This window comes from Odocoileus virginianus, chromosome 30 (assembly GCF_023699985.2).
Source record: "Odocoileus virginianus isolate 20LAN1187 ecotype Illinois chromosome 30, Ovbor_1.2, whole genome shotgun sequence".
Lineage (NCBI taxonomy): Eukaryota > Metazoa > Chordata > Mammalia > Artiodactyla > Cervidae > Odocoileus > Odocoileus virginianus.
Genome location: NC_069703.1, coordinates 4,749,509 through 4,763,317, shown reverse-complemented (window position 1 = coordinate 4,763,317; position 13,809 = coordinate 4,749,509). Strand labels below are relative to the sequence as shown.

Below are 13,809 nucleotides of genomic sequence, written 5' to 3'. Positions count from 1 at the left end.
AGCCTTCTCAGCAGGAAGCAGTGGAGCATAGCCCAGGGAAAGAGCACAGTGGTTTATTACCGGCTTTAGATGGAGAATACTCTAGTTCCCATCACAGCTCTGTTATGTGATTTGGGCATGTTACTTAACGTCTCAAACCTCCTTTCCTCAGTAAAGAGAAGTAAAGAAAAATGTCTAGCTCATGGGAATAACAAATTAAACTCTTATAAAAGTGGTGTTTAAAATAGCACATGGCAATAAAGTTCTAATAAATATAGGCTATTATGATTAATTTATCCATTCTGAGGTTATTATTTTCCTATTGCAAAGAAATTAACCAAGAATAGGTAGGAACCTAGGAGATTTAGTTATGTATTGAGAGCATTTCTTTTATGTGTAACTCTTTTAAGCATTAAGGAATGTCTCTATCTCAAACGGAACTTTTTTTTAAATTAATTTTTATTTATTTATTATTTTTATTAGTTGGAGGCTAATTACTTTACAAACGGAACTTTATACTAGAATGTGATATTCATAAACATGTCTACCTTATTGCTCTACTGCTCTACACTATGAAAACTTTTTAAATGCTGCCCTTTCAATCTTTTACCTATTTTATCAAAATTCTGTTTTTTCCAGCTCATATTCATATACATAAATTTAGCCACTTTAATTACTATTCCATTGGTACAGAATCTGCCTGTGATGCAGGAGATCCCAGTTCAATTCCTGGGATGGGAAGGTCTGCTGCAGAAGGCGGCTACCTACCTCAGTACCTCTGGGCTTCCCTGGCAAAGCATCTGCCTGCAATGTGGGAGACCCCAGTTTGAGCCAAGGTTGGGAAGATCCCCTGGAGAAGGGAAAGGCTACCCAATCCAGTATTCTGACCTGGAGAATTCCGTGGACTATACAGTCCACGGGGTCGCAAAGAGTTGGACATGACTGAGTGACTTTCATTTCATTTCAATACCACTATATCTTAGGCATTTCAACCAGAAGTGCATTCAACATGATTGTGCACATATGAAGTTCATGAAATACCACTCATTCTTCTTGAGAACACTGTATTATCAACATACACTAGGCTGACTTACAGGTGTTCTTTCTAGGTTAGAAACGAAAGTTTATAGACTAATATTAAGCAATTTATTCATTCAATCAATATATGAGTGTTTACTTTTTGTCCAAAGTATCTTTTATCTCAGGCACTAGTGATGCTCAGATGAAAGACCCAGTCACTTCCTTTAAGCAACTAAAGGCAAACAAAAAGATAACTAATCCAATTATTAAAATCCCTGAACTCTGTGCCATGATGGCAATATCTGGAGGGTGTCAAGGTAGGGGTCTTAATTAAACCTAGTACAGTCAGTTAAGTTATTCCAGGGAGACCAATAATTGAGGAATCACAGTGGTCAGCCAAGCATAGACACTTACAAAGTAAAAAGGCAGAGAAGAATCAAGGAAAACCAGCATAATCTATTATCATGGGTTTGTTAAAATTAGAGGTAAGAGGGAAGAAATGAATGGTGGAAAATAGAGATGTGACAGTAGGTAGACATGGATCCTATTCTGAAAAGTATGATTGGGGGGTAAAAACAAACATATAAACTTTGAACAACATAGCATAATGCAGTATTTTAAAATAAATGAGGAAAAATATACCTAGAACATCACATCAAATTCATGTCCTCATAGCTACTACTACTTACAATATTAAAAAATGTAAAGAAAATACTAGAGATCTAATGAAAATGTTAAGTAACATTAACAATATATGGCAAAAATCACAAAGGGGATATCAGAATTTCCTAAATTTGGAAAATAGCACAGTGATTAACCTCAGACTTGGTGGGTTTTATCATTTACTAGGTCTGGGAACTGTGGGCAAGTTACTAACTTTTCTATATCTTACCTTACTTATTACCCATAAAAACAAGAATCATATAATAGCTTCCTCAAATAATTCAATTAGTATTAAAATTTAGTGAAGAAAAGTATGTAAAAACACTTTGCACATATGAATACCAAAATGATTTAAGTTTCCCAGAACTGAATTCTACCACTACTGCTCACTAGTTTTGAGACCTTGGAAAATTTTTTAGGGTAGCATTCTCTACTTCATAGGATTGTTATGAGGAGTAAATGAACTGAGTATAGAACAGTGCCTACAATACATGTTTATAAATAAATAAAAGTCCATGTATTAAATAAATAGTGGCTATCACTAAAAAGAAAAATCTGTGTCAGAGCGTCCAAATAAATCTAGCTTAAGTGCTAAGCATGATCTATGAGGGGAACAGAAACACAGGCAGGGAAAGTTATGGAGTTATTTCAACAACTCAGTAAAGAACCAAGGAGGATATGAACTAAAGTTAAGACAGAGTGGACAGAACTGAAAAATACTTAGGACTCACCTGGACTCAACAACTGATTATACAAGTGAAAATAGGAAATGAAAACAGAAACCATACATAGAGGAAAAACATCAAAGATTTTCAGATTTTATCAAAAGAATAAATTGGAATGACATTTGGGATTCAATAAGAGCTACAAATTTCCTATGGAATATAAGTTTCAGAAGGAGGTACCTACAAACATCAAGGTGGAGCAATCTAGCCAACTGGATATGATGAAAAAGTACAAAGAGAGAAGTTCAAAAATAGTTCTGATTTTATCCATTTGGTTTTACTCTCTAAGTGCCCATGATGAAGTTCATGTGCCAATCACTGGCATTCTGAGACATTCCTAGAGTTTCACCACACTAGCTTCCTTTTTCATGTCCTTAAAAATTTTGTCATCTTGGCTTTTCACTAGAGCCCCTCATCTTGCTAAATATTGAATAATTATAACATCATGTAGCTTTAATTAATGGCCCCTTATTAACATCTGCCCATAAAGAAGAATCTATTTATGAAAAACCTGAATTCCCTTTCCAATCTATTAGTTCTCTGCCCACAACAAAATGTTCCTATGTAATGCCAGAAGAGGTGAGTAAACTGTTATTCCTGTCTTCCTCCAGTCTTTTCTAAACACACATATTTACACATGATTAAAATACACCAAAAGACACAAAAATAAGGCAATCATTTGGAATTGCTTTCTGATTCCAACTATATTTTTTAAAAAAGTACAGAGACTCTTTTGAGGAGAAAGAACTTGAATCTTTCTTACCTGATGCCCCTATATTTGCATTATCTTCAGGAACCTGATTTTTATCCTTATTTAAATCTTCAACTAAAAGTTTGTCAAAATGCTCAATACAAAGTCGGCTGTCAATCTGATATAACAAAGCAGGGCAAAGGTATGTAAATAGATCAGATGAGATTGGAGAGTTGGCACGATGACCATGGTATTTTAACAACTGAGTGACGTTCAAACACTGCAAGAAAATTGATAAGACAAATTAAGAGTACTTTAAGAAGATTAGGCAGAAAAACTATTATATAGTAAAATATATTCTAAATATAATTTTAAAATAATCTTCAATATAAATATCTACTACAAAGAATGATTTCTAATAGGAATTTATGATACAAGAGAATTCAACCTGATTACCCAAAACTTTTTACGGATTTTAAACATTTTCCACTGCAACATATAAAAGATAATGACTTTCTGCCATTAATAAGAATGATTTAGAACTACAGTCCCAAGATCCTGAAGGAGTGAAAAAAAAAAGTAACTTCCCTAGGCAAACTGCAATCATCAGTTGCTCGAGATTCTTATCTGGTGAAACTGTTAAATAGACTTAAGAGTACTTTAATAACTTTATATTAAAATATAAAAGGATACAGACATTTTTACTACCTAAGGTACCCCAGAAGAATATCGTATAGTGAAATCCTATCCCAGTGCTAAAGCTGGAAGATTAAAAAATGCAGCTTTATCCAGTAGAACTTTTTAATTACAAAGTATAACAAAACTAAGAAGAAAACAAATAACGAAAAAAATGTGGACCCATCACTACACAAATATCTAAATCTAAGGGAACGGAGTATCTCTTTTCCACACATATGCACTCTGGTTGCATGCTTGCTTATTGTATCTACAATGCAAAAACACAAAATCAAAACATACAAACAAAAATGATTTTTCTCAGGTCAAGTCTTTACATGAGGTACTACTACCCTATCTAATGCACAGAGCATTTCCAGAAATCTTGAAAAAAATCTCCACTATGCATCAGGCCTATGAGGATACAAAATAATAAGACTGATGATCCAGACCTCACAAGAAGGATCCAAAGAATAAACACGGTTTAGTTATGATAATGTCTAGTTATTATCAACAAGAGACTCTAGGATATTACCCATAGTAATAAATTAACAATTTCCTTAAAAATACACTAATATTTTAAAATCTGCTGAAAACCAAATATCTAGTGATTTGTCTAGTAAAAAAACAAAGATATTTACTTAGAGGTAAAACACATTTCAGTAATAAGAGACGAAAACAAAGGCTGAGGTCATTTTCCACAATAGATGCTGGTTTTTATACATCTGAACAATAATAAATTCAACAGCTTTTCCTAAACTTTAATGAGAGCTAAATATAATAATAAGGGTATTGATATATTTTTAATGAAACAAAAATGTTTTTAAGGTAAATAGCTGTTTAAAAATCACGAAGTAACAAATCGAATGTGAAAGTATTCAAAGGAGAACAAAAATTTAGAAGAAAAAGAGAACCATCCCATTGCTCTTGGCATTTCTCATTATTATATCTTTTTGCATTCACTGTTCATCTGTCAAAAGCATGAGAAAAGACTAATATGAGCATGTAGGTCCTGTGATAAAATGACAGAGAAAACAAACCTACCACATGTACAAAATACCTGACTTTGGAACTAGGTCAGTGACTGGGAGTCATCTGTAGTTAATTCAATAAGTTAATTATTATGAAGATGAAACTGTCTAAACAAAAAAAAGGACTTCAATTTTCAAGCATCTAGAAACCGGTTAACAGAAACAACACATAACCTAACTTGGAGAGTCAAAACAAGTCTTAAGCAAGAGTAAAATAAGGAATAAAAGAAATACATTTTCTGACAACCTTTAAACATTTAGAATTGAAGGAACCCAAATTGAAGGAACCCAAAGGAAAACAAACAATTCAAGTAAAAATGCAGATAAAAATCTTTAATCTGATTTTTATCCCTTAATGTATTTTGTAACTGGAAACAAGTTTGAATACGGTTGTCTATTCCTGTTACTTTTCTTTTTACCTAAGAGTACTTTAGAATCATCTGAGAATTACAGAGCAACTACCTTATTCTGCTTACCTCATGTTGACGATCATCTTCATTATGATCTTTGTGACTAGCAGCTGAATAAATTGCACTTTTTTTAACATGTGGTGCTTCTCGCTTTCTAGTATGTCGAAGTTCACCTTCAATATCAGGATCAAGATCTTGGTGTCCATGACCAGGATCATGACCATTATGTTCTGGAAGACGTACATGAGAATGACCTGGGTTATGTACACGATCAGGTTTGTGGACCCGATTATGTTCATACTGTTCACCCTGATCATGGTTAGAGGGAAAACCTGGTGCAATAACCCCAGAATTTTCATTACTTTTCTTCTCTTTTCTCTTCCTCTTTCCTTTTGGTAGCTTACTTTCAGATTGCTCCTGTGTTTTATTGGTCTCTGTTGAAGGTTCATGGCTAGGCTCCCCATGCTCACCGTGAGTAATGGAATCATTAGGAAAATGGCGAGTAGTGTTATGATCAAGGTGATGACGCAAACAGTGGTGATGACATAAGCGATGACTGTGGTCATGCATATGTTTATCATCAGATTTGACAGACACTTCAATTGTCTCTTTCTCTGGATCACACTTACGGTTTCTTTTTGCTGATACACTGGTCACAGTTTGATTTTCTGAATTTAAGTGATTATGGGAATGCTGGTGGTTATGTGAGTGAAAATGCTTTCCCTCTTGAACTGCCAAAATATCTAAGTGAGAAACATGATCGTGGCCAAGATCCTCATGATTAATCTCAACTACTTTTATCTCTCCAAGGCCCAAGTTTGTTAAAAGTTTCTCCAGACCAAAAAAGGATAATCTTCCATTTTCACCATAACGGTCAAAAAGTTTTTCAATATAATATTTTTTTTCATTTTCAGCATCCAGCACTGAAAATTCGCTTGACTCCGATTCTGTCATTCCACGATGGTGTCTGTGATGCTCTTCAGAACCATGGTCATGTTCTTCATGGCAATGGTTGCAATGATGGAAAATAAATGTCAGCAAACAAATGAGGCAAAATTTTGTGTGCATATGTACCTTCATTTCTATTTTTCCTAAAGGGAAAGAAAAATAAGCATTAGTTTATACTTATGACATTAAAAGTAAACAAAACTTTTCAGCAATTGCCAATTTACTAGGCAAATGTTTTACCTCATTTCTTTCATGATTATGAATTGTCCTTTCCTTCTGCAATCCCCTATAAAAATAGCCCCTTTTATCAGAATATTGTATAGCCCTTCAAATTAATACAAGTTTACTTAAAACTCACCTGCAAGATTACTGACTCTCTTTTAAGCACAATACTTTATGGTCTATGAACATTTATACAGGAAATGCTGGCTTTCTTCCTATTGGGCCCTTTACAAAAAAGTTTATTGGTTTCTGTTCTTGACAGCCTGACCAGTACAATAATGTAGTAAGATGAAATATAATAAAAAATGTGTAAGAATCAGAAATGAAACTGTCATTATTCACAAATGGCAGGACTGGATATGCAGAAAGTCCAAAAGAAACTGTAAGAATTAATAAGTTAATTTAGTACAATTGCTAGACCTAAGGACAATTAACTCTATTTCTCTACACCAGCAATAATTAGAATATGAAATTAGAAGTTTATAATTTATAGCAGCAAATAGCTAGAAATAAATCTAACAAAAGATGTATAAGACTTTTTCATTAAAAAAGGATAACATATTACTGAGAGAAGTGAAGGACCTAAATAAATGGATGGTTTTATCATGTTCAAAATTGGATGTTTTAGAGATCCAATGTAATGCCCAACTAAACTTCCAAGAGTTATTTTATGAAAACTGAGGAGGTGTTTTTTAAACTTTTATTTATTTATTTATTTATTTATTTTTGGTTGCCCTAGATCGTCATAGCTGAGCATGGGCTTTTTCTAGCTGTGGAAAGCGGCAGCTACTCTCCAGCTGGGGTGCGCATGCTTCTCCTTGCAGTGACTCCTCGTGCAGAACACAGGCTGGAGGGCGCGTGGGCTGCAGCGTTGCAGCCCTTGGGCTCCAGAGTGCAGGCTCAACAGTGGTGCAGCATGGGCTTGGCTGCTCTGTGGCATGTGGGATCTTCCCGGACCGGACCAGGATCAAACCCACGCTCCCTGCACTGGCAGGCAGATTCTTTACTACTGAGTCACCAGGGAAGCCCCTTGATCAGGTGTTTTTAATGTTTATATGGAAACAGAAAGGGCCAACGAACAAGACACTCTGTCTACCAGTTACTAAAGATAGTGTGGGTATTTGGTGGAACAAAGAATGTAGTATGAAAAGAGAAAAATTTTCTTTTCCTTGGAGCTTAGTCAACTAGATATCCATATAGAAAAAGAAGAAAACTTGACTCGTACCTCACACCATATGTAAACAACAATTATAGATTGATTGTAAATGTAAATCTAAAACAGTAAATTTTAGAGTAATAAAGGGTCCAAAACTGTACTGCCCAATACAGTATGTTAAAAAAATTACTGAGAAGCACCTTGGCCTCAGGCTTAGTTTGCTCTTAAGCAGACAAAACAAGCATTTTAAAATTAGTTTTATATGGTGATATTATTAGTTAACACAATGTAGCTTTTTACAAATATTCATAAATGCTTTAAATTGGGTTATCATGTAATCATATTACATACCTTTCAACAAGAACCCATAAGCAGCAAGTTAATTTCACATAGTCCAAAACTTTAGCAGACTGTCATTGAATTAAGTGCTATTCATTATTTTTGGAAGTGGCCACAAGCAGCTACTTAAATTTCAGTTCAGTTCAGTTCAGTCGCTCAGTTGTGTCTGACTCTTTGTGACCCCATGAACTGCAGCACGCCAAGCCTCCCTGTCCATCACCAACTCCTGGAGTCCACCCAAACCTATGTCCATTGAGTCGGTGATGCCATCCAACCATCTCATCCTCTGTCGTCCCCATCTCCTCCTGCCCCCAATCTTTCCCAGCATCAGGGTCTTTGCAAATGAGTCAGCTCTCCGCATCAGATGGCCAAAGTATTGGAGTTACAGCTTCAACATCAGTCCCTCCAATAAACACCCAGGACTGATCTCTTTTAGGATAGACTGGTTGGATCTCCTTGCAGTCCAAGGGACTCTCTCTCCTTCTGTCGGTTTTGAGACTGCACCCAGGAACTGCATTTCAGACTCTTTTGTTGACTATCATGGCTACTCCATTTCTTCTAAGGGATTCTTGCCCACAGTGGTAGATATAATGGTCATCTGAGTTAAATCCACCCAAGCCAGTCCATTTTAGCTCGCTGATCCCTAAAATGTCGATGTTCACTCTTGCCATCTCCTGTTTGAGCACTTCCAATTTGCCTTGATTCATGGATCTAACATTCTACGTTCCTATGCAATATTGCTCTTTACAGCATCGGACCTTGCTTCCATCACCAGTCACACCCACAACTGGGTGTTGTTTTTGCTTTGGCTCGGTCTCTTCATTCTTTCTGGAGTTATATCTCCACTGATCTCCAGTAGCATATTGGACACCTACCGACCTGGGGAGTTCATCTTATACTTACAGAACTTTTAAAAAATTGTATTTATTTTTAATCAAGAATAATTGCTTTACAATATTGTGTTGGTTTCGGCCATACAGCAACATGCATAAGCCATAAGTATACATATGTCCCCTCCTTCTTGAACCTCCCTCCAACTCCCCATTGCTCTAGGTTGTCACAGAGCCCTGGACTGAGTTCCCTGCAGCATACTGCAGATTTCCAAACAGTAGGGTATAGGTTTCCCTGCTACTCTCTCCATTTACCCCACCCTCTTCTTCCCAGCATGGTGTCCTCAAGTCTGTTCTCTATGTCTGCGTCTTCACTACCACCCTGCAAATAGGTTCATCTGTATCATTTTTCTAGATTCCATATATATGTACTAATATGCAGTATTTGTTTTTCTCTGAATTCACTCTGCATAAATAGGCTCTAGGTTTATCCACTTCATTAGAACTAACTCAAATGCACTACTTTCTATCACTGAGTAATATTCCATTGTGTATATGAACCTCAGCTTCTTTATCCATTCAGCTGCCAATGGACCTCGAGGTTGCTTCCATGTCCTAGCTATTGTGAACAGTGCTGCAGTGAACAATGGGGTACATGTATCTTTTTCAATTACAGTTTTCTCAGGGTATACACCTAATATTGGAACTGTTGGGTCACATGACAGTTTTATTTCTAGTTTAAAGAGTTACCATACTGTCTTCCATAGTAGCTGTTATCAATTCACATTCTCACCAACAGTGCAAGAGGGTTCCCTTTTCTCCACACCCTCTCCAGCATTTGTTGTTTGTAGATTTTTTGATGATGGCAATTCTGACTCAGGCGAGGTGATCTCTCAGTGTAGTTTTGATTCGCATTTCTTTAATAATGAGTGATGTTGAGCATCTTTTCATGTGTATATTAGCCATCTTTATGTCTTCTTTGGAGAAATGTTTGTTTAGGTCTTCTGTCCACTTTTGGATTGAGTTGCTTTTCTGGTTTGAGTTGCATGAGCTTCCTATGTATTTTAGAAACCAATCATTTGTCAATTTTTTTTTTTTGCCTTTTTCCCATTCTGAGGGTTGTTTTTTCACCTTGTTTATAAAAGTTTCTTTTTCTGTGCAAAAGCTTTTAAGTTTAATTAGGTCCCATTTGTTTAGGTTTATTTTATTTTCATTACTCTAGAAGCTGACTCTAGGATTAGTCACAGAGGATCTTGCTGTGATTTATGTCATAGAGTGTTCTGCCTATGTTTTCCTCTAAGAGCTTTGTAGTTTCTAGTCTTACATTTAGTTCTTCAATCCATTTTGAGTTTATCTTTGTATACGGTGTTAGGAAGTGTTTTAATTTCATTCTTTTACATATAGCTGTCCAGTTTTCCCAGCACCACTTATTGAAGAGACCATCTTTTCTCCATTGCATATTCTTGCCTCCTTTGTCAAAGACAAATCCATACACCTATGGGTCCCCTATCTCTAGGCTATCTTGTTCCGTTGGTCTATAGTTCTGTTTTTATGTCAGTACCATACTGTCTTGATGACTATAGCTTCATAGTATAGTCTGAAGTCAGGACGGCTGATTCTTCCAGCTTCATTCTTCTTTCTCAAGATTGCCTTGGCCATTCGGGGTCTTCTGTGTTTCCATACAAATTGTGAAATTTTTTGTTCTAGTTCTGTAAAAAAATGCCATTGGTAAATTGATAGGGATTGTACTGAATCTGCAGATTGCATTTAGCAGTAGAGTCATTTTCACAATATTGATTCTTTCAACCCAGGAACATGGAACATCTCTTCATCTGTTTATATCATCTTTGATTTCTTGTATCAGTATCATAGTTTTCTGTACACAGCTTTTTTGTCTCCTTAGGTAGGTTTATTCCTAGATATTTTATTCTGTTTATGGCAATGGTAAATGAGATTAATTTCTTAATCTCTGATTTTTCATTGTTCGTGTATAGGAATGCAAGTGATTTCTGTGTATTGATTTTGTATCCTGTGATTTTACTAAATTCACTGAATTAGCTCTAGTTAATTTTCAGATATAGTATCTTTAAGTTTTCTTTGTACAGTATCATGTCATCTGCAGTGAGAATTTTACTTCTTTTCCAATCTAGATTCTTTTTCTTTTCCTTTTCTGCCATAGATAGGACTTCCAAAAATATGCTGAATAATACTGGCAAGAGTGGGCACTCTTGTCTTGTTCCTGATCTTAGAAGGAATGCTTTCAGTTTTCACCATTGAGAATGTTTGCTGTGGGTTTTATCATATATACCTTTACTATGTTGAAGTAGGTTCCTTCTATGCCCATTTTTTGAAGAGCTTTTTTTTTTTTAAATCATAAATGGGTGCTGAATTTTGTCAAAGGCTTTTGACATCTATTAAGATTATCATATGGTTTTTATATTTCAATTTGTTAATATGGTGTATGACATTGATTGATTTGCATATATTGAAGCATCGTTGCACCCCTGGTATGAAACCAATTTGATCATGGTATATGATCTTTTTTAAGTGTTGCTGAATTCTGTTTGCTAGAATTTTGTTGAGGATTTTTGCATCTATGTTCACCAGTGATACTGGCCTGCAATTTTCTTTTTTTGTGATAGCTTTATCTGTTTTTGGTGTCAGGGTGATGGTGGCCTTGTAGAATGAGTTTGGGAAGTGTTCCTTCTGTGATTTTCTGAAATCTTCAGAAGTATAGGCATTAGTTCTTCTCTACATGTTTGACAGCATTCACCTGTGAAGCAATCTGACCCTGGGCTTTTGTTTTTTGGGAAATTTTTTTTATCACAGTTTAGATTTCAGTGCTTGTGATTAGGTTGTTCCTAATTTCTATTTCTCCTTGGTTCAGTCTTGGAAGGTTGAACTTTTCTAGGCATCTGTCCATTTCTTCCAGTTTGTCCATTTTATTGGTATATATTGGTATATATAGTTGCTCATAATGGTCTCTTATGATCCTTTGTATTTCTGTGTTGTCTGTTGTAATCTCTCTCCTTTTTCATTTCTAAGTTTGTTGATTTTTCTCCCCCTTTTGCTTGATGAATCTGGCTAATGGTTTGCCAATTTTGTTTATCTACTCAAAGGACCAGCTTTTAGTTTTATTAATCTTTATTACTGTTTCCTTAATTTTTCATTTATTTCAGCTCTGATCTTTACAATTTTTTTCTACTAACTTTGGAATTTTTCTGTTCTTTTTTAGGCTGTTTTAGGTATAGAGTTAGGTTCTCTATTCAATGTTTTTGCTGTTTCTGGAGGTAGGATTGCACTGCTATCAACTCACCTCTTAGAACTGCTTTTGTGGCATCCCATAGATTTTGGGTCATATTTTCATTGTCATTTGTTTCTAGGAATTATTTTATTTCCCTTTTTATTTCTTCAGTAATGTGTTCGTTATTTGGAAACATATTGTTAAATCTTCATGTGTTTGTTTTTTTTTTACAGTTTATTCCCCTGTAATTGATATCTAGTCTCTTAGTGTAGTTGTCAGAAAAGATGCTTGATATGATTTCAACTTTCTTAAATTTACTGAGGCTTGATGTGTGTCTAAAGACATCTTAATTCAGACTAGTCACACTTCAAATGCTCAGTAGCCACATGTGGCTACTAATTACTGTACTGGAAAGTATAGATCTAGAAGATTTATTTGGGAAATTAATTTCATGACTTTCAAGACAGGACATAACATGCATTATAAAGGAAAGACAGTTAAAATATACTACAATAAAATAAAGAAATTGATATTCATCAAGTGAGTAAAAAAAAGGCAACAACAGATTGGTAGAAGAGTATGGCAATGTTAATAGTCAATAGATAAGGAATGTCTACAAATCAATATGAAAATTATGAGACAACTCAATGGAAAAATAGGTAGGTTTTGAACAGGCATTTTATAAGAGGTTAGCCAAATTACTAAGAAGCATATGAAAAGATTCTCAACCTTAACAGAGAACTATAAATTAAAATCACAAGTAGATACCACTACATACCCACCAGAATGAATAAAACATAAAAGATGTAGGCAAGAATATGGAGTCAACTAGAACTTGCATACACTACTGGTGGGACTGTAGATTGGTAAGCTCTGGAAAGCTGTTTGGTAGGATCTACCAGAAGATGAACATAAGCACATCCTCACATGGCAATACTTCTCTTGGATGTATGCAGAAACACATGTACAGGGACACCAAAAGAAATGAATGAACATAAAAATTCACACAATCATTATTCATCATAGCTCAAAACAAGCAAAAGGCCAAATGTCCATCAACAGTAGAATGTTAATAAACAAATACATAAATAAAAACAGAACAATTTTAAAATGGAATACTACACAGGAATGAAAATAAAATTAAAGCTTCACACACTAACATAAATGAACCTCACAAATTGAGACTGAGCAAAAGGTAACTGTATATTTTATCAGTCTTTCCTTTATAATGCATATTATATCCTATATTGAAGGTGTTGAAGCTGTCTCCCAAATAAATCTTTTAGATCTATACTTTCCAGCAGAGTAGCCAGTAGCCACATGTGGTTGCTGAGCACTTAAAATGTGGCTAGTCTGAACATCACTTTGCATCACTTTGCTGACAAAGGCCCATATAGTCCAAGTTATGGTTTTTCCAGTATTCATGAACAGATGTTGGACCACAGTGCTTCATGGCTGAGCACCAAAGAATTGATAGTTTAGAACTGTGCTGCAGAAGACTCCTGAGAGTCCCTTAAGACTGCAAGGAGATCAAACCAGTCAATCCTAAAGGAACTCAACTGTGAATCTTCTTTGGAAGGACAGTTGCTGAAGCCTCAATACTCTGGCCACCTGATGCAAAGAGCCAACTCACTGGAAAGGACCCTGATGCTGGAAAAGACTGGGGGCAGGAGGAGAAGGGTACAATACAGAATGAGATGGTTAGATGGCATCATCAACTCAATGAACATGTGTCTGAGCAAACTCCAGGTGATAGTGAAGGACAGGGTAGCATGGTGTGCCACAGTCCATGGGGTTGCAAAGAGTTGGACACAACTTAGTGACTGAACAACAACCAAAAAAGTTAACAAACACTAAATAAAACATTGGGCAAAAG

General features: G+C 35.4%; 1 protein-coding gene across 2 annotated transcripts in view; it reads right to left on the bottom strand.

The window, feature by feature from the left end:
* The window catches only part of SLC39A10 (solute carrier family 39 member 10), a 139,624-nt gene that overhangs the window by 34,806 nt on the left and 91,009 nt on the right, over positions 1-13,809 (bottom strand). For both annotated transcript variants that reach the window (XM_070458475.1, XM_070458474.1), the window contains 2 exons: positions 5,261-6,285; positions 3,151-3,358 (listed from right to left, as the gene is read on the bottom strand). In XM_070458475.1, the coding sequence (XP_070314576.1) occupies positions 3,151-3,358; positions 5,261-6,274 (1,222 nt within the window). In that variant the 5' untranslated portion in view covers positions 6,275-6,285. The remainder of the gene's footprint in view (positions 1-3,150; positions 3,359-5,260; positions 6,286-13,809) is intronic.